General features: G+C 42.1%; 1 protein-coding gene across 4 annotated transcripts in view; it reads left to right on the forward strand.

The window, feature by feature from the left end:
• The first annotated feature begins 4,401 nt into the window (after window positions 1-4,401).
• The window catches only part of ZNF711 (zinc finger protein 711), a 31,437-nt gene continuing 13,553 nt past the window's right edge, over window positions 4,402-22,285 (forward strand). Inside the window, exons 1-2 of one of the 4 annotated variants that reach the window (XM_063431847.1) lie at window positions 4,402-4,587; window positions 20,535-20,638. In XM_063431847.1, the coding sequence (XP_063287917.1) occupies window positions 20,557-20,638 (82 nt within the window). In that variant the 5' untranslated portion in view covers window positions 4,402-4,587; window positions 20,535-20,556. Of the gene's footprint in view, window positions 4,588-19,997; window positions 20,019-20,534; window positions 20,639-22,285 lie in introns of those variants that run through there. The other 3 variants (XM_063431848.1, XM_063431846.1, XM_063431849.1) reach the window with 3 other exon arrangements.

The following is a 22,285-nucleotide window of genomic DNA, read 5'->3' on the forward strand; positions in this document are numbered from 1 at the left end:
GAAACACTCATATATGTGTTCAGCTAAGTCTCCCGAGTATAACAGTAAGTCACAGGGTCAAATATAAGGCTTGCCCATTTAAATTTTTTCACTGAAACTTGTCAAATTGGTTATATTGCCTTTAAGACCGTATGGTAGCCCAGGAATAAGAATTACCCCCATGATGGCATACCATTTGCAAAAGTAAACAACCCAAGGTATTGCAAATGGGGTATGTCCAGTCTTTTTTAGTAGCCACAAAAACAAACACTGGCCAAAGTTAGCGTTCATATTCATTTTTTGCATTTTTCACACACAAATATAAACACTAACTTTGGCCAGTGTTTGTGACTAAGTGGCTACTAAAAAAGACTGGACATACCCCACATTGAATACCCTGGGTTGTCTACTTTTGCAAATGGTATGCTATCATGGGGTAATTCTAATTTCTGGGCTACAATACAGTGTCAAAAGCAACATAACCAATCTGGCAAATTTCAATATGTATAAACTGAACAATGAACCGTGCTATATTTGACCCTGTAACTTTCCAAAACACCATAAAACCTGTACATGGGGGGTACGGTTGTACTCGTGAGACATCGCTGAATACAAATATGTGCATTTTGTTGTAGTAAAAACTAACAGTATTATGACATTCACAGTTAAAATGCCACGCATAACTAAACATTTTTTTTAAAGTCTTAATTTCTCACACTTTTTCTTAGATTTTATTCATAATAAATTATGTTTTATATATGTATAGTTCATGTGAAATTAAAGACCTGTTTCTCCTGAACAAAATGATATATAATAAGTGTGGGTGCACTTAATATGAAAGAGGTGAATTATGGTTTAACAGACATATAGCGCAAATTCCAGTTTTTGTTTACGTTCTGATCACTACTTGTACAATTGGCTCTGTCCTTAAAGGGACACTATAGTCACCCAGACCACTTCAGCTCAATGAAGTGGTCTGGGTGCCAGGTCCCTCTAGGAGGGATAACCCTGGCTGATGTAAACATAGCAGCTTCAGAGAAACTGCTATGTTTACATTTGGGGTTAAGCCAGCCTCTAGAGGCGCATCTGCAATGATTGAGGCATATTATGAAAAATGCTTTCCTATGGACATGCATGCGCATTCGGCTCCCGTGATGTTGGACGAGGATGCTGACGTCGGCGGGGAAGGAGAGGTGAGGGGGCCCGGCGCTGGAATTAGGTGAGCTACTGAAGGGGTTTTAAACCCTTCAGCACCACAGGAGGGGGACCCTGAGGGTGAGGGCACCCTCAGGGTACTATAGTGTCAGGAAAACGATTTGTTTTCCTGACACTATAGTGGCCCTTTAAGGGGCTAAGCTTATATTAATAGTTTTGATTGATATGTCCCCATATCAGTAACTTACTGGAATATTTAATGGTTGATTGCGGCACTTAAAGGGACACTGTAGGCACCCAGACCACTTCAGCTCATTGAAGTGGTCTGGGTGCAAACTCCCATCACCCTTAACGCTAAACATGTAATTATGTAATTAAGTCCTCCCTTAGTAGTTGACTACCGGAAAGCCACTAGAGGGACTTCCGGGTTCTCAGATGACTTTTAGTCTACTAAACGATGCTGAACGTCCTCACGCTATGCATGAGGACTTCCAGAGTCACCGGAAACCCCATAGGAAAGCTTTCCTGTGGAGAGATCCTAATGTGAGCGCTGCCATTGTCGTGCATGTGCATTAGGTCTCCCCGCTGGTGGGGATGTCCCTCGGTGCTGGACCAAGGTATGTGACAGAAGGGGTTATTAACTCCTTCTGCACCACGGGTTGGGACCTTAACAGAGGGGGAAGCTATAGTGCCAGGAATTTTTTTTTCCTGGCACTATAGTTTCCCTTTAAACATTGCAGTTCCAGAGAAACTGCAATATTTACATTGCAGCACTAAGTCTGCTTCCATTGGCTGTCTACCAGACAGTCACAGGGGGCACTTCCTGGATCGAAACTGACCTTTTAGTACGGGATCTGATGCTGGACGTCCTCACGCTCTGCATGAGGACATCCAGCATCAGATTTTTCCCTATAGGAAGCATAGATTTAATGCTTTCCTATAGGGAGGTCTAATGCACATTTGCCGCGCTGATAAGGTGAGTAAATAAAGGCAAGGGAGGGGTGAAGCAGAGGGAGCTATAGTGCAAGGAATACAGCTTTGCATTTATGGCACATATAATATCCCTTTAATTCTATTTGGGATATTTCTTCTGGTTGATGAAATTAAACTCACTCCCTATCCAATCTGTGACGATAGCAGAGTTGAAATATTTTCTAGATCAGCTAGTTTGGTGTCAGATTTGCAATACGATTTGATGTTAAACCATTAGGTCAGCTGTGTTTTAGGTTTTGCAATTTCGCCCTAAATTAGAAATTCACACTTTAGTTAATAACCCTGTCAGATTCTCATTTCATCAACCAAAGGTAGTCGCTTGGTTTCAGATAGAAGGCCCTTGAGATGGCAGAATGGGGATCCTCTGAGCAGTTCCACAGGGCAGTGTGTAGGGCCAAGCAGAGAGTGTCTAGTCCGGGAATAGTCTAGAGGGGAGAGTACGTTGCCAATCCATACATAGTCGCCCAATAGGGAAGGCACTCTGGACAGGTTCAGAAATTAAAATAGGGTCCTAGTGGGTTGACATATAGGAATATAGAGTGAGGACAGTCCATCCAGGGAAAGAGAATGGGGAGGGTGGTCAGTCCATGGACACAGAGCAAGGGATGGCAAGTTGGTCAGCCAGTCTGGGAATAAAGTGCGTGGTCCAGATAGGAGAATGACTAGTCAGGATATAGAGAATGGGGCAAGGCAGCCGGTCCAGAGACCAGGTGGGGAGGGTGGACTAACCATTGTACAGACAATGGAGAGCTGTAAGTACGGACATAGACAAAGGGACAGACAAAGAAGATGGTCGATCTAGGGATAGACAGGAGGAGAAGGTGGCTGGTTTTCACGGAATACCAGAGGGGCAAGGTGTGGTCTAGAAAAACAGAATGGGTCCCTATGGCCAGTCCGGAGATAGAGAGTCAGTAGCAGGGAGGGTACTGGGGAAGTGGTGCCAGCAGCATGGGGGGAGATTGGAGAAGTGATGCCAGCAGCGAGGAGTGGACTGTGGAAGTGGTGCCAGCAGCAGCAGGGGGGGGGGGGGGGGGGGAGGGAGGGGGAGATTGGAGAAGTTATGCCAGCAGCATATGGGGGAGATTGGAGAAGTTATGCCAGCAGCATATGGGGGAGATTGGAGAAGTTGTGCCAGCAGCATGGGGGGACTGTGAAAGTGGTGCCAGTTGTGAGGAGTGGACTGGGGAAGCGGTGCCAGTTGCGGGGGGACGGACGGACTGGGGAAGTGGTGCCAGTATGGGGGGGGGGGGGGGCGCTAAGATAGAGGTGCCTGTAGCGAAGGGGGGTGTTACTTGGAAAGTGGTGCCAATAGCTGGGGGAGACTAGGAAAGTGGTACCAGTATAGAGAGGGGGGGGGGGCTGGGGAATTGGTGCCAATAGTGTGTGGGGGTGGCGGGGGGGGACTAGGGAAGTGGTGCCAGTAGCAAGAGGGGGCTGCAGAATCGGTGCTGGGGTCAGGGCTGGGAAAGAGGAGCCAGTGGTGGTGGGGGCTAGAGGGGGGATGTGAAGCGGTATCGGGGGAGGGGAAGCGGTATGAGGGGGGGAGAAGGTGAAGCTGCATTTGGGGGGTATCAGGGAGGGGAAGCGGTATGAGTGGGGGAGAAGGTGAAGCGGTATTGGGGGGTATCGGGGAGGGGAAGCGGTATGAGGGGGGAGAAGGTGAAGCGGTATTGGGGGGGTATCGGGGGAGGGGAAGCGGTATGGGGGGTAGAGAAGGTGAAGCGGTATTTGGGGGGTATCGGGGGAGGGGAAGCGGTATGAGGGGGGGAGAAGGTGAAGCGGTATTGGGGGATGGGAAGCGGTATGAGGGGGGTAAGAAGGTGAAGCGGTATTGGGGGGTATCGGGGAGGGAAAGCGGTATGAGGGGGGGAGAAAGGGAAGCGATATTTGGGGGGGTATTGGGGAGGGGAAGCGGGTGAATCGGTATTGGGGAGGGGAAGCGGTATGAGGGGGGGAGAAGGTGAAGCAGTATTGGGGTGGGTATCGGGGGAGGGAAAGCGGTATTGGGGGGGGGGTATCGGGGGAGCGGTATGAGGGGGGAGAAGGTGAAGCGGTTTTTGGGGAGGGGATGTGAAGCAGTATCCAGGCCCCAGGCGGCTCCCACCGCTCCCGGACTGACTCCCTCGGAGAGCTCCTGCCTGGCTACGGGGACTGTGCGGGTCCCCCTCCCTGGCTCCCTGGCTCCGGGTGACGTAACGCGGCCGGCTGGCAGGAGGAGGCGGAGGCCGCGCCAGGCCGGGGGGAGGAGGAGGAGGCCGCGCCCGCTCCCCTCGCTCTGTCTCCGCCGCGCTGATTGGCCGAGGCCCCCAGCAGCCCCCCGCTCTGGATCCCCCGGCCCCGGACACAGCGCGGGGAGGGACGCCCGGGACCCCGGCCAGGTACGGAGCGGCCAGCAGGGCCATGGCGGCGGACGGTAGGAGCCGGGCTAGGCCCCAGGCCGGGGAGGGAGGCCGAGCTCAGGTACCGGGGAGGGGAGAGGCCTGTGTAGGCCCCGGGGGGGAGGCTGTGACTGGGGGGCCCTGAGCTCAACAGGGAATTAGAGAGCAATAAGGGGGCTGTGTTAATATACAGAGAGAATGGCTGGGTGTAATATACAGAGAGAGAGAGAATGGCTGGGTGTAATATACAGAGAGAGAGAATGGCTGGGTGTAATATACAGAGAGAGAGAATGGCTGGGTGTAATATACAGAGAGAGAGAATGACTGGGTGTAATATACAGAGAGAGAGAATGGCTGGGTGTAATATACAGAGAGAGAGAATGGCTGGGTGTAATATACAGAGAGAGAGAATGGCTGGGTGTAATATACAGAGAGAGAGAGTGGCTGGGTGTAATATACAGAGAGAGAGAATGGCTGGGTGTAATATACAGAGAGAGAGAATGGCTGGGTGTAATATACAGAGAGAGAGAATGGCTGGGTGTAATATACAGAGAGAGAGAATGGCTGGGTGTAATATACAGAGAGAGAGAATGGCTGGGTGTAATATACAGAGAGAGAGAATGGCTGGGTGTAATATACAGAGAGAGAGAATGGCTGGGTGTAATATACAGAGAGAGAGAGTGGCTGGGTGTAATATACAGAGAGAGAGAGTGGCTGGGTGTAATATACAGAGAGAGAGAATGGCTGGGTGTAATATACCGAGAGAGAGAGAATGGCTGGGTGTAATATACCGAGAGAGAGAGAATGGCTGGGTTTAATATACAGAGAGAGAGAGAATGGCTGGGTTTAATAAACAGAGAGAGAGAGAGAGAGAGAGAGAGAATGGCTGGGTGTAATATACAGAGAGAGAGAATGGCTGGGTGTAATATACAGAGAGAGAGAGAATGGCTGGGTGTAATATACAGAGAGAGAGAATGGCTGGGTGTAATATACAGAGAGAGAGAATGTCTGGGTGTAATATACAGAGAGAGAGAGAATGGCTGGGTGTAATATACAGAGAGAGAGAGAATGGCTGGGTTTAATATACAGAGAGAGAGAGAATGGCTGGGTTTAATATACAGAGAGAGAGAGAATGGCTGGGTGTAATATACAGAGAGAGAGAGAATGGCTGGGTGTAATATACAGAGAGAGAGAATGGCTGGGTGTAATATACAAAGAGAGAGAGAATGGCTGGGTTTAATATACAGAGAGAGAGAGAATGGCTGGGTTTAATATACAGAGAGAGAGAGAATGGCTGGGTTTAATATACAGAGAGAGAGAATGGCTGGGTGTAATATACAGAGAGAGAGAGAATGGCTGGGTGTAATATACAGAGAGAGAGAGAATGGCTGGGTGTAATATACAGAGAGAGAGAGAATGGCTGGGTGTAATATACAGAGAGAGAGAGAATGGCTGGGTGTAATATACAGAGAGAGAGAGAATGGCTGGGTGTAATATACAGAGAGAGAGAATGGCTGGGTGTAATATACAGAGAGAGAGAGAATGGCTGGGTGTAATATACAGAGAGAGAGAGAATGGCTGGGTTTAATATACAGAGAGAGAGAGAATGGCTGGGTGTAATATACAGAGAGAGAGAGAATGGCTGGGTGTAATATACAGAGAGAGAGAGAGAGAGAGAATGGGTGTAATATACAGAGAGAGAGAATGGCTGGGTGTAATATACACAGAGAGAGAATGGCTGGGTGTAATATACACAGAGAGAGAATGGCTGGGTGTAATATACACAGAGAGAGAATGGCTGGGTGTAATATACACAGAGAGAGAATGGCTGGGTGTAATATACACAGAGAGAGAATGGCTGGGTGTAATATACACAGAGAGAGAATGGCTGGGTGTAATATACACAGAGAGAGAATGGCTGGGTGTAATATATAGAGACTGACCGGGCTGGGTGTAATATATAGAGACTGACCGGGCTGGGTGTAATGTATAGAGAATGCCTGGGTGTAATGTATAGAGAGAATGGCTGGGTGTAATATAGAGACTGGCTGGGTGTAATATAGAGACTGGCTGGGTGTAATACAGATACCGCCTGGGCTGTGTTATTATAGAGACAGGCTGGGTGTAGTACAGAGACCGGCTGGGCTGTGTTACTATAGAGACAGGCTGGGTGTAATACAGAGAAAATTACTGGGCTGTGTTATTATAGAGACCGGCAGGGTGTAATACAGAGATAATGACTGGGTTGTGTTAGTATAAAGACTGGTTGTGTGTAATACAGAGACAGGCTAGGCAATATAGATAGAATGCCTGGGTGTAATACAGAGTCTGGAATTGTTGGGTGAATAATATAGAGACAGGCTGGGCTGTGTTAGTATAAAGACAGGCTGGGCTGTGTTAGTATAAAGACAGGCTGGGCTGTGTTAGTATAAAGACAGGCTGGGCTGTGTTAGTATAAAGACAGGCTGGGCTGTGTTAGTATAAAGACAGACTGGGCTGTGTTATTATAGAGACAAGTTGGAGTGTAATATAAAGAGAATGCCAATGTGTAATACAGAGGCTGGAATTGCAGGGTGCATAATAAAAAGACAGGCTGGGTGTGATGTCATAGAAACATGCTAGGAATTAACATATAGACAGAATAGGCCGTGACGTCACAGAGACAGACTAGGCCGTGACGTCACACAGACTGTCTGGGCTGTGGTATCAGAGAGATAATATAAAGATAATGCCAATGTGTAATACAGAGGCTGGAATTGCAGGGTGCATAATATAAAGACAGGCTGGGTGTGATGTCATAGAAACATGCTAGGAATTAACATATAGACAGAATAGGCCGTGATGTCACAGAGACAGACTAGGCTGTGATGTGACACAGACAGACTAGGCTGTGATGTGACACAGACAGACTAGGCTGTGATGTGACACAGACAGACTAGGCTGTGATGTGACACAGACAGACTAGGCTGTGATGTGACACAGACAGACTAGGCTGTGATGTGACACAGACAGACTAGGCTGTGATGTGACACAGACAGACTAGGCTGTGATGTGACACAGACAGACTAGGCTGTGATGTGACACAGACAGACTAGGCTGTGATGTGACACAGACAGACTAGGCTGTGATGTGACACAGACAGACTAGGCTGTGATGTGACACAGACAGACTAGGCTGTGATGTGACACAGACAGACTAGGCTGTGATGTGACACAGACAGACTAGGCTGTGATGTGACACAGACAGACTAGGCTGTGATGTGACACAGACAGACTAGGCTGTGATGTGACACAGACAGACTAGGCTGTGATGTGACACAGACAGACTAGGCTGTGATGTGACACAGACAGACTAGGCTGTGATGTGACACAGACAGACTAGGCTGTGATGTGACACAGACAGACTAGGCTGTGATGTGACACAGACAGACTAGGCTGTGATGTGACACAGACAGACTAGGCTGTGATGTGACACAGACAGACTAGGCTGTGATGTGACACAGACAGACTAGGCTGTGGTATCATAGAGACTGTCTGGGCTGTGGTATCATAGAGACTGTCTGGGCTGTGGTATCATAGAGACTGTCTGGGCTGTGCTATCATAGAGACTGTCTGGGCTGTGCTATCATAGAGACTGTCTGGGCTGTGCTATCATAGAGACTGTCTGGGCTGTGCTATCATAGAGACTGTCTGGGCTGTGCTATCATAGAGACTGTCTGGGCTGTGCTATCATAGAGACTGTCTGGGTTTGCGATATTATGTATTGTACACAATCTGCGCTGTGCTATCACAGAGACAGACAGGGCTGCAGTATCATAAATATTGTATAGACAATCTGGACTGCAACTAGCTGTGATATGGAGACATTCATGTTCACTATGTCCTGAAGTCTTGAAGTGCTAGTGCCATTGTGGGTATTCTGCAGGCATAGACTGGGGCAGTGGCAGGCAACCTCCATCACTCCAGATGTTGTGGACTATATCTCCTTTGATGCTATGCCAGCATTATGGGAGATGTAGTCCACAGCATCTGGTATGCCGAGGAAGCCAACAAGGGACATTCTGCAGACACAGGTTTGGAACTTGCATTGTAATTCAGGGTATTTTGCAGTCATAGGATTGGATATGTATTTGCCATGAGAGCTCTGTTTTTCACAGGCTGGGGTATCATTGCCAACCTAAGGTACTTTTTGCAAGTAAAGGTTGTGATATTGATTTTACACATGGTACGCTCTGAGACATTTGTTTCCAGTATGGGATATTCCATTATATTGTGAAGTAATGCATGAACTAGGCCTCAGTGGAGTCATCTGCACTATAGTGAAATTTGAACATATAGCTGCAGTCACCTAACCCATTTAGCAAACTCCCAAATAAAATCGATTTGTATCTATGAAATATATTCTCTTATATATTTTAATCTATAATAGATCTTTGAAACCCATATCTTTCATTGCATCCCATAACATGCTTTCGTTCCTGGTTTGTGTTTAAATATATCCTTCAGCATCCCTGTCTCCCCTCCTTGTACACGTACAGACACTGCAGTCCTTCTCACTGCCTTACATCTCCTACACCACTTTCTATCTTTACGTGTTATTGTGTGTGTAAATATACATAGTACCAGAATAAGGGATTCTAATAGCCGGTGATCTATGAAATCAATTATTGATGTTCCAGGTTCCGAATTTAGATGCAGCCCTGTGCAGTACAAATATGCCTAAGCTGATAGAGAGGTAGTACTTTGGCTGGCATGTGCAATATGCTTATTGTACAAAATGATGATCGGTTCTCTCTACACCATTATTCAGGTAGATTGTGTAACATCATTTGACAAATATTCCCTTGGAATGTATGTGAGCCTTACCCATCACTATTTTTTCTTGAATATGTGTCTACATATACATAGATTTCTTTTGTTATAAAATTTTTTATCAGGAGTTAATTGTGTTAATAAAGTCTACTGTAGGTTTATTCACTAAACAGTGTATTGTGGTGAATGGAAAATGGAATTGCAAAGTCCGGGCTTAAAACACAAGCTATCGGGGTAATTCTCTAAATCACAACTTGGATTTCAAATGGTAGACTAAAAGCGCCACACTCAAAGTAACTCAAACTCAAAGCTGACTTGGAGAATGTTTCCAGTTCTTCTATTTTGGTCTTCAATTTGAAATTCTCTTAGAATATGCTTAATTCCTGACATCTCTTAGACTTTACTAAATGACCCTGTTAGTTGCAGAATGAAGGCTAAAATTGCCGTGCTGTGACTATATAGTATGTAACATGTCCCAGAATCACACAGTCTCTCTTATTATTAGTATGAGCGGTTTTATTTAGTTTGGTTTTTGTTTAATAAAATTCCCCATTATGCGCTTAGTGCTGTAGAACAGAACTACCAGTCACTGTTTTGCTGAGTTTAGTTAAATAAGTAGCATTGTCGCATTCATTATTAGACCACATTTCCATTCTTCTGCATTACAGCATCACACACGAAGTCTACTCACTACATCAAAGCCGAGCAACCAGTAAATAGTTCTCCATTATCTGGGTACATTATGTAGTGTCGTGCTATATGAATTATTAAAGTGGGCTGCCACTTGTCCCATTTCATCACAAGCAGTCTTAAATTCCCTACCACCTGACTCTCTCTTATGTACACAGCTTAGCTAATTTAGGGGTGTTCTACCACCTTTTAAATGCGGAATTATGTGTTTTTGGTTAAATCACCCACCACCTGCACATAGTTATTTATTGTTGTCCTTATTATCTTTGCCTCTCCTCTTTCCTATTGCTTGCAGCTACACGGTAACATACACCCTATGATATATTCCACACTGGCCGTCTACTGTTGGTGTTTAATCTGTATTATTTGCAAGTTTTCCCATTCATAAATTTGTCTTGAGTTGCTGTTTCCAAGTGGGTGTTTGCTCCTAAGGGATGTTTACGACTTGCTCTAGCTATACTTTTTCATCTGATGCCTTATCAAAGTTATATTACAAAATTTCAAGTACATACATAGTAATAAACACTGTATAAACCGTAAAAATAATGCAAGCCAAACAATGTAATAATTGTACAACTGTAGGTGGGAATATTTTGACATATGCGTAGACTACTTGTAGCCAGTAAAAAATATTTAACAGTAGACACATTTTCCAACAATCACATCTTCCTACAAAATCTAGATCAGCTTTAATATTTTGAATTCAATCATATCTAAAAGGCAGATGGGAAACTTGTCTCCTAACTTTTGAGGAATTGTGTTGTGATTGCACATCATGTGGTCCGTCGAGTTTCTGTATTATGGAGTGTTAGCGATCTACAGTTGATCGGACAGTACTTTTTATATTATTTTGCTGTGTGCTCTTTTCTGTTTGATATAGACAATTGTATTAAAGCCTCACTGGAATAGGACCTAGCCATATTTGTAAATTATTCCAAGCTAACCATTTTATTTCCAACCTTTATAATAAATAAGCCCATAATCCTTTTATTAACTAACAGTATCATTTCCTCTATACAGTATACCGCATTGTCATCATGTATAGCCTTTTAATCTCACTTGTGAAATCATGACATTATTTCTTGTAGATATCTACATAAAGACATATTTTGCCTGTTTGCAAAATTGCTGCCTCATTTGTATCTATTTTGCATGCTTTTTTTCATTTTATTATTGTTTTTCTATTATTGTGACAGTTTAAATATGTATACATACTTGTACATAAATAAAGAATTTCATTTTCTCACTTCCATTCAGTTTGTGTTTGTTGGTTTGTTTATTAGGTTGATTGCTTCTTAATATTTATGGACTAATAATTATGCATTTTGTTTTACTACACATCCGTCCAGTCTCAGGAGAGAAAAAAATAAAAATTACATTGTGATTTATGTATCAGTATAATATTCAGCAATGCTGTACAATGGGAACTGACCTTTAAGCTAATTTGTCAGTAAGCATATTTTTTTAACGGTTTGGGCGATATTTAAAACACATGCGAAGATTAGCAACATAAATGAAAAATGCATATATAAAGACTGCTTCTCTTTCTTTAATGCTCTTTTCTAATGTTAATGGGAATTCAAGTCCTTTAAAAAAAAAAAAACAGTCAATAGGATTCTTCATTGCTGAGAAGAAAGATTTGTGCTTTGAAAGAACCCTTGGGAATTGTAGCAGTAACTTTCTCTGCTGATTAAAGTTAATACAGTTTTAATGTACTAGTGAACACATGAACACAGAATAGTTTATTTTAGGGACTATTTGAAAGCTACGTTACACTTTACTCTTGTATCCTACTTCACTCTTCTAGACGTAGTTGTAATTAATGTAGTTTGTGCTCATAGGACAGACACATCATGAGAATACCCCTTTCTATCTTTCCATTTTAATTTTCATTGCCTCCCCCACAAAGTGTTAGAGAAAGCCCTGCTTTAGAACCTGTTGGGTTCATGTAGCTCAGAAACACATGTTGATCTGATTCTGTTGCATCAACACATATTACCGGCGCTGAATAGTAAGTCACTGGTATTAAGTTTGGAATTTGCAGACTGTATAACTTTCATCACTCAATTGTTATTGTATTTTTTGTGCAGGTTTCATTTAGTGCTGTTTGCTGCCATACACATTCAGTGTGACATATTGCACACACATTGTAAAGCAACCATGCCACGTATTTCTGACTCTCCAACCTTTTTACTTTAAATGAAATGCAACCCATCTAATATATGAATGTCTTCTTTTGCTAAATTGTTTATAAAGTGGCACACATTTTTTTTTGTACCTATTATGAAAGGGACACTATAAGCACAAAAACAACTTTAGCGTTAGGGTATACTATAGTAATCAAAACAACGATAGCTTAAAGAGAATTGAACAGTGAGACTGTTCCTCCCCGTCGGCTGAATGCGCACGCGCGGCAAGAGCTGCGCGCGCATTCAGCCGGTCACATAGGAAAGCATTCATAATGCTTTCCTATGGACGCTTGCGTGCTCTCACTGTGATTTTCACAGTGAGAATCACGCAAGCGCCTCTAGCGGCTGTCAGTGAGACAGCCACTAGAGGAAATAGGGGAAGGCTTAACTAATTGATAAACATAGCAGTTTCTCTGAAACTGCTATGTTTATAAAAAAATTAGTTAACCCTAGAAGGACCTGGCACCCAGACCACTTCATTAAGCTGAAGTGGTCTGGGTGCCTAGAGTGGTCCTTTAAGCTAAAGTTGTTTTGGTGACTATAGTGTACCTTTTAGTGAAGCAGTTTTAGTGTATAGATCATGCCCCTGCAGTGTCACTGCTCAAATCTCAGCAATTAGGAGGTAGATCACGTTTATTTATGTACATGAAGCCCTAGCCACACCTCCCCTGGCTGTGTCTTGCACTATCTGCATTAAAGAAAAAAAAAAGGCTTAATTTTCAATCAGATGTTAACTTGCCTTAGACGTTTTATCTCCTGCTCTGGAAGTTAAACTTAAAAAACACACCGGAGGCTCCCCCATGCTCCAGAAGGCTATAAACAGAGCAGGAAATAAGTAATTCAAATTAAACAAACTGTGCAGTAAAATGAACATAGAATATCTAGGTTTCTTTTCAGGAAGTGTTTAGGGAGGCTGTGCAATGCACATGCAGGGAGGTATGATTAGAGCTGCATAAACAAAGTTATTTAACTCCTAACAACAGATAATTGAGTAGTGAGTGAGACTGCAGGGGTAATATCTATATGCCAAAACTGCTTCATTAAGCTTAACTTGTTTTGGTCCTCAGAGTTTGCCTTTAAAGTGAATCAATTATGACCGGTTCATATAAACGAAACCCCCATAGGTAATGAATTTATCATTTATAATATGAATGCTTTTAGAAAGCAAACTACTTACCTTTTGTACTAGCACAGCCATCACATGGTGGGTGTAACAGTATTTTAACACCGATCCACACGCAGTGCTGTGGAGTCGGTAGATATATGTTCCGACTCCGACTCCTCAGCTTTTTGTACTTCCGACTCCTCTGTATTAATATGCAAATGTATTTTATACATTCCTTTTTGTGTGCTGAATTGCTGATCTGCTGCTGAATATAGGGCAGTGAAGGATCCAGGAAGGGGCATTTATTATAAAACATGATTTCCCTAGTAGAATCCTATAGTCATGTTTAAAGTTTAAGCTAACAATCAGAGTTTCCAAGTTTTTATAGCCTTAGCTGAATGACAGCAGTTTTTCAAATGGTTTACAGCTTCAGTCTTGAACTATTGATCCTCCATTCCCTTCACTTATACAAGTGTCTCTAGTCCTGCAAAAAACATATTTACTTAATCCCTTATCAGTGAGAGGCTAGGTTACCCATGGGCGCTGCGTTCCCTGTAACAGCAGAACACAACACTATGGAAAGTATAAGTATTGCCGCTCCTAATTGTGCGTTGCATGCCATATAGTGAAGCACATGAAAAGCATGCTTCTTCACGGTCACTTAACATGTTCGTTGTGCGGTTACGTGAGGCACTGCATGCATTGGTCTTTATTCTTACAGTAGAGAAGTCATTAATTATAACTTTTTGTGAATTGGGACATTTAAACTTGCTTTTATTAATTCCAATCTAAATTTAGTATGAGTAGGAGTCGGAGTCGGCAAACAATGCACCGACTCCGACTCCAGGTACCCAAAATTTCCTCCGACTCCTCAACTCCGACTCCACAGCCCTGATCCACAGTCCCAATTCCTCCTGCTCATACTCTTAAGATATTGGCCCTGCTTGCCACTTTAACATGCTGCCCAGTCTTCAACTGTGACCCACACAGTGGCTTCATTCCATGTAAGGGTGATCTTGCATAACAAGGTCCCCTCTCGTCTATGTTACCCTCCTCTTCATTTGGCACAGCTCCCATATGACAGATTTACAGATGAGAGAAACTTACAAGTGCTCTCTTGTCTTCACAAACCTGCCAAACCATGCTGTTTCCACAGTCCCACTGACCACCTCTGCATATGTGACAATTTCAGCAAGTATGAAGCTGGGCGGGGGTGGATAGGGGCAAGGAAAGCTTAGGGGTGTATCAGTGACCCAAACTAAATAACTGACACTCCCCACATGACCATTCCCCTTTCTTCTGACCATTCCAAGTAAATAATTACGCCAACATATTCCACAGCTCTGTACAAAATGGTAAATAAAACAAATGCTAAATTCTAACGAAATGATTTACCAACTTGGACAAAATAAAGAGAGCATAATTTGCTAATAATTGCCTAACAGCTCAGTTCGTGATTGGTACTATTTAATATTGTTAATCACGAACTAATAAATTTTTTTACCAGGACAGAAGTCCAAAAAGTGGGACTATCCAGGCTAAACTGGGATAGTTTGCAACTATGTATTTTCTTCTAATCTAATGTGTGTGTGTGTGTGTACAGCTTGGCAGTGCTCAGTCAAATTAGTAGGTATACTGACATCAGCCTGATTTGCACGAACAAGCCTGAGAAAGAAGCAACTTCAGTTTGACTTAACAATGAAACATCTAAGCCCTACAGACTTGATCTTAACATTTAAAGAACATACACTGTGATGGACAATTTTATAAGTGGCTCAATCTTGCTATTTGTATGGTTATATTTTCTTTTTTGACTCTTCTGTAGCATAGTAAGAGACAGTGTATGTGTGACTCAAAATGGGTTCAACCACATCAGCTATGATTTGTCTCTGATTCTCTCCCGTACTGTACACATTTTTACATTCACATTCACAACAATCTTTTAAATATATGGCTGCTGTGCCAGAGGACAAAAAAACAAAAACATTCTTGAATATTGTACAGGTAGGTAGATAGACGACATATAAAATATCTTAAAGAAAAAGTCTATTCTTGAAAATGTGTTTCGGTAATGCATTAAAAAGAAATATGAATAAAATGTTTTGCTTTTTTTTTTTTTTTTTTTTATTATGTTTTCAGCAGACCAGCCTTTTTTCCCCCAGGGTTGTTTTGGTGCTTGATTGGCCCCTTAAAGAAACACTCCACCAAAAAAAAAAATATATATATATATATATATATATTTACTTGATACTAGGATACTGCCTCCACCTCATTGGAAGAATTAAAGGAACACTATAGTCTAATAAATTACTTTAGCTAAATAAAGCAGTTTTAGTGTATAGATCATTCCCATGCAAGTTCACTGCTCAATTCACTGTCATTTAGGAGATAAATCACTTTGTTTCTGTTTATGCAGCCCTAGCCACACCTCCCCTGGCTATGATTGACAGAGCCCGCATGAAAAGAAAAACTGGTTTCACTTTCAAACAGATGTAATTTACCTTAAATAATTGTATCTCAATCTCTAAATTGAACTTTAATCACATACAGGAGGCTCTTGCAGGGTCTAGCAAGCTATTAACATAGCAGGGGATAAGAAAAGCTTAATTAAACAGAACTTGCGATAAAGAAAGCCTAAATAGGGCTCTCTTTACAGGAAGTGTTTATGGAAGGCTGTGCAAGTCACATGCAGGGAGGTGTGACTAGGGTTCATAAACAAAGGGATTTAACTCCTAAATGGCAGAGGATTGAGCAGTGAGGCTGCAGGGGCATGTTCTATACACCAAAACTGCTTCATTAAGCTAAAGTTGTTCAGGTGACTATAGTGTCCCTTTAAACTCCTTTAAACTCACCTTTATCTCAGCTGTATGGGAGTTTGCTCACTGAAGCACCAAGCAGCCTCCTGTGAAGCTATCATCGCTACTTTTTGTGGAGAAGCATCAGTTTTGCTTTGAACTATAGTTCACAGCAAGTGAGGCAGGACACCCTCCTAACTCTCAGCTTCACAAGTGAGGGGTCTAAGTTATGGGTTCTTGTAGGCACTTATAGAATAAGACTGCGGAGTAATGCAGTTATAGGAGAACATTGGCCACTATATTCACTTACTGTCGATGAACTGGTGATGGTGCCCCAAGTACCCCAGCGCCTTCTTTCCTTCAAGTTTTTGGTTATTTTAACTCTTAAATGATGTCCCTTATGGCTTTTTCTTAAATGCGGAAGCTGAGATAAGCTAAGAGCGTTGGCTCACGCAAGCTGAAGTGCTTTAGGTGACTGGAGTGTCCATTTATAGTAAACTAGAGATTGGGTCAAGCTTGATAGAAAATGTACGTATCTACATATCTTAGTTGTTAGGGCCGGTAAGGTTTTGTCATATATAAAAAGAGGCATTAATTCTCAGGATGAAAATATGATTTTTCTTCTCTATAAATTAATGGGAAGATTACACCTTAAATATGCTGTGCAATTTTGGGTGCCTGTTCTAAAGAAAGATGATATGGCACTAGAAAATTAGCAGCGGCAGGCTACAAAAATAATAAAACAAACAGAATATTTTAATTATTAACAAAGTTAAATCTGTTTAGAAAAATTGTTCTTCAGAGGGGATATGTTTTCGGGCAATACAAACCATTGTCTGGAAATCTATTCATAAACAGAACTATACATAGGACACAAGGTCATGGATTTAGACAGGAAGAAAGGAGATTTAGTCTAAATCAAAGGAAAGGGTTTTTACAGTAAGAACAATAAGGATGTGGAATTCTATGCCTGAAGAGGTGGTTTTATCAGAGTCTATACAGATGTCTAAATAGCAACTGGATAAATACTTGCAAAAAGATAATGTTCAGGGATATCATTTTTAATTAGTGGGGTAATAGCTTCTTGATCCAAGGAGAGGTCTGATTTGAATAATGGGGTCAAAAAGGACTTTTTTTTCCAAGTTTGTGTAAATTAGTTTGATTAGATGTGTTCTTTAACCTTTTAAAATTACTAATCCCCCACACCTTTTTTTTTTTTTTTTGATAGATTAAAGTATAATAAAACGTATCTTTATTCCTATGCTGGGACAGACTACTCACCGCATCCCAAACCACCATTGATGAAGTCCTGATAACTCCTCCTTTGGTGAATCCTGATAACATTTGCCCAAAATGCCTCTCATAGAAAATGATTGATGACACATGGAGCATGCTCGTGATCATCACAATCTACTAGATTTTTCTCAAATTCTTTTTTTGTACAGTTTTCCAATCAAAAGTCCTTTTATTCCAAGACTTCATGGGTAAATTCTAAATGAAACAGTTCACTGTGGAGTTAATTACAAGGATTTTGATTTAAAAAAAAAATTAAAAAATAATGTTTTTTTGCACAAGTTTACAATTCACCAGTCCAGTGCTTCTGCTGAATGCAGATAGTCCAGTGTCTGCTTACTGTGCATGCTGTTGCCAGATGTTAGATTTAAATAATAATACTTGTGTCAGAAAACCCCTAGTGGTTGTCTGCCTGACATTGCAAAAAAGTGTCCTTTCTCAGAAAAAATATATTTTATTTGTAAGGCTACAGAAGCAGCGTCTCTGGCCAAAAGTACATTGTTAATATAAAGTGATTTATCATGCTCATACTACACCTTTAAGGGATTTTTTTTATACAAACATTGTTCAGTATTTGCAATATATTTTGTGTGCACTGGAACGGCAGCGATTTATGTATACATTAGCATTTTGTCTGCTAAGGATGAAGGATCCTAGGCTTGGCAGCTGCGCTTGCTTTTGGAAGCGTCAATCACACTTTTAGGCAACTTGCCTTCACATGCTATGTTCTTGCATTCGTGAGATTCAATTTAGTCTTTGGGGGCCTCACTGTTTTTGGACATTTTGTCTTTAGAGGACATTCTGTAACCTAAAGGCACCTCACACCCTCTGCCACTTGCCCTAGCACTTAGCCTCCATCATGTCACTACATCATGTTCAGGGATGTTGTGCTTGCATTGGAGGCCAAGTCTTCAGCTTTGGGTGCCTTGCATTCTTCATTTGTGGTCCTTTTGTTAACTTTAGGTACTCTCGGAGGCTTCTCCTGCACCTGTGGGTGCTTCGCTCTCTACTTTGGAGGCTTCACTGTCACGTTTGTCTTTTATTTTTCACATCTCACAAATACATATTTTTTTTTTTTTCAAATTCTTTATTTTTGGAGTGACATTGGTATTTCTGCGTATAACACATCATCAGTTACAATACAAGTTCCTTTGTTGACAATGGTATGGGTACAATTAGCACTGGAACATACCGCGTCCGCGGTTTAGGTATAGTTTCTCAGAGTCGTTAGTGTTAGCTAATTGGTGTCACAGTTATACATTATATACATTGTACATAGAAATAGTACAATGAGAAACGATAATAAACATAAAGGGAGAACGACAAAAAGAAGGAAAGAACATATTAAAGGTGCACGCTATAGAGGTGTCTAAGTATAATCGGTTACACCATGTATTATCCAGCCCGGAGGGACGAGCCACGTAGCCCAGACCTGAGCTCTGAGCGTGGGGTATCCACCCCTGTAACATCAAACACTGCTCGTTGGCCGGATGCTCAATGAGTAAGTCCTCCCGCTGCTGCTGATGAGTGGACTTAGTCTGTTGTCCCTCATCATCTCAGGTAGGAAGTAACCGAGGGGGGGGGGGGGGTGGGTAGTCTGGGGGAGGGGGGGGGAGGGGATTCCCATGGTGAGCGTCGGAGCGCCGTACAGGAGGAGTCTCACTTTTTACCAGTCAAGTGTGGTAGCGGTGGAAGGCAGTGTATCAGTGGGGTGGTCCTAGTGTGGTCTACTTATGAACCCCAGTCACCAGCCATCCACATTTCCCAGGTTTTTTCGTATGTTTTTATATTACCTCTCACTCGTGCTGTGAGGTCGTCCATAACCCGTATGCAAATACATATTTTTTAAACATAATTTGTAACTAAGCATAATAATAAATATCTTGGGAAGCAACAGTTTTCTTTTAAAGGGTTATTCTGGCCCCTGCACACAGCTTTCCTTGGGCATTGCTATTATCCCCACCATCAAAATAAAAAAATACAAGTTTTTAGTTGCCTACAGTCCAAACCTCCATCCGACATCACAGGGGGCTTGCGCGGTCCAATAACAAGCTTTTTCTAGAGAATCCTGTGATTGGACACACGTGCGCAATCTGAGTCAGTGAGGAGAGGGAGTGGGTAGGATTTTGGGAGGCAGAGTGGGATTTTTTATTTAAAAAAAAAAAACTGAGGGAGGAGGGATTCACCTCAGGGTGGGAGGGAAGGGGGAGATTATTACATTTGTCGACATCGTACTGTGCTTTCTGGCATCAGATGTGAAATATGTACACAATTGATATTAGCTGGTTCGGAACAGTTTCTGTGTGCTGGGGGTGCAAATAGCCCCCAGCACACAATTAAAAATATCTCGTCAAATCACTGGAGTGGTCATGGTGGCTGGAGTAACCCTTTAACCCGCATATCTATTAGGAGGCACCAGGGTTTATTTACAGATTAAAAATTATAGATTTTGAACGTGTAAATTTTAGTCTAATGTAGATGATCTAGAAACATTGTCCAACTTGACTGTTTTGTCATTAAACTTACAATTCCGGGTTTAATAATGCTAAGTATGCAAATCCCTGTATTTATTTCCTGTTAATATATATATATATATTTTAACAGGGACAGTCACTAAAGAGGTAATTATGGTGAGTTTAGAAGGGAAATACAAATTATGGACCAGACTAACTGAATAATAAAGCATCTCAATTTTAGCTGCTATTCCAATAAAAATATATTTAAATCAAGCTTTTAAAGGAGCGGACGGGTACAGATAGAAGCCAACTTGATCCCCTCCTTAGTCGCCTCTTACACAACTTCCCTTCTTCTGTTTTATTTTCCCTTTTAAACTTTTTCACAATTAAATTGAAATTCTTCGCAATTCCAAGATTAGCAGTTAAGCCCCAAGCGCTCATTAGAAGGGAAATATATTTAAAAAAGGATTATCTGTAACCGCATCTGCTGAATTTTCCTTACTTGTCTCAAACTCATGGAAATCATTATAGAAGAGAACACACATTAGCGAGGGCACCTCTAGAAATGACACGGTCTATGTCTTAGAGGTTTCTCTGCCTTTTACTGCCTTTCTATGAGGTTTACCGATCGATAAAGAATTAAATGTCTGAAGTTAAGGATTTCAATGAAGTCCTCTTTTCTTTTTTCAGGTGTGTTGAATGATTTGGGCATATGATGGATCTCGGCGGCGGAGGCATAGAGCTGCAAACTCAAGAATCCAAAATGCCTCATACAATGATTATGCAGGATTTTGGTAAAACATTCTTTCTTCTTAATGTATCTACCATTTAGCACCATAAGCTTTCATTAATGGAATGTTCGCTGCATGGCCCATTCTACACTACATTAACTGGAATCAATCATAATCATTTTTGTTTAATATGGGTACGGAACTGCTATAACAATGTACTTTAACTTTTAAAAGGAATGGTATAAATAGCATGTCAGATTCTTGTTGTAATTGCCTGTATACCATTTGATAAATGCATAGAAAATTCTCAGATAATTTGACAAAACAATTCTCAGATAATTTGACAAAAAACATTATACATTTTACCCAACAACTGGAACCATTACCCAACATTGGTGAAATTGCCAAATGCTTGTTGTGACATGCTTGCCAATGCTCCATCATACGCTCTGTATAGAAAACAAAGCATGCTGGGAAATTTCAAAAGCAATGTCCACTAATTTATAGACCAACCTGTTTCACTTTTTGCAGCCCAGATCAAACTAGATAAGTATGTTAAGTACATAGCCATGTAGCACAGAAAATATATTGATGAGAATTTGACTGTGTTGCGTCATGAATGTTAGTCACCTTTTGGCACTGAAATAGTGGCTTTATTCTGATGTTGCTGATGTCACCAGTGCAAACGGGCCCACTGTGTCACGCCCGACAGGTGGGCCCATGCGATAGCCAGCTGGCCACCTTAGGGCCCTTCAGGAGGCAGCAGTCTGTGCCCTAAGACAGAATAGGCACCTGATTACCTGGATGCCGAAATGTAGTGTGTCCAGAGGGAGACTGTATTTGTGCTGTTCCAACACTGCTTCCTCGTGCACTCTGCTGTGATGTTGGGATCTGGTATATGATATCACTCCGGCCCCAGTATCACTAAAGGGCACGCAAGGGAGCAGTGCTGGAACAGCATACTGATTAAACAAGCAGATTCGACACTGAACCCCAGGGACAGGATCTATACAAATCCTCAGGAATAGGATCTACACTGGACCCGAGGAAGAAGATCCACACCAGCTCCCCCAAAAGTAGGAAGGCTGGGTTTGCTTAAATAAAAATAAAGAACTATATATAAATACAGAATATATATAAATATGGAACTGTATCTTCCAAGAAGTAATGCTCTCTACAGTAAGTCTTACAAAACTGGAATCCTTCTACAAGTGACTCACCAGATAGTACAGAAAAAAAGCATTCTTACGCACCCTTTTCCCGACAAGAAGCAATATATTCTGGAGGTGTAATGCAGAGGACTGCCCTGCCATATATCTGTACCGGGACCAGATTACACAGACCCTACAGCAGTTCTACCATAAGTTATCCAGATCTCCAATACTCTTAGGTTGTCCAAACTCCATCACAGATAGTCAAAAACAAAAGTTATGGATATTGTTGTGAAGCCAACATAGTAATCCTCTAGTATTGGAGACACCTGCATGTCTTTTAATCAGTGGATCTCCAGAGTAGAACAAACTAGGAGCGTGGAGGTACTCCACTGTGCATCAATGGGTAAAAAAACAAGCACACACACAGTGAACCCCTACGACCTCTAGTAGTAAACTGACCACAGTTGTACCCGCTACCATAAGAGCTTCACTCTTTCAATCTGAATTTTCCCCAACATCTTTTAAGATTCTTGATCTTAGGAGATTCTTTAGTTAT

This window comes from Pelobates fuscus, chromosome 9, assembly GCF_036172605.1.
Source record: "Pelobates fuscus isolate aPelFus1 chromosome 9, aPelFus1.pri, whole genome shotgun sequence".
Taxonomy (NCBI): Eukaryota; Metazoa; Chordata; class Amphibia; order Anura; family Pelobatidae; genus Pelobates; species Pelobates fuscus.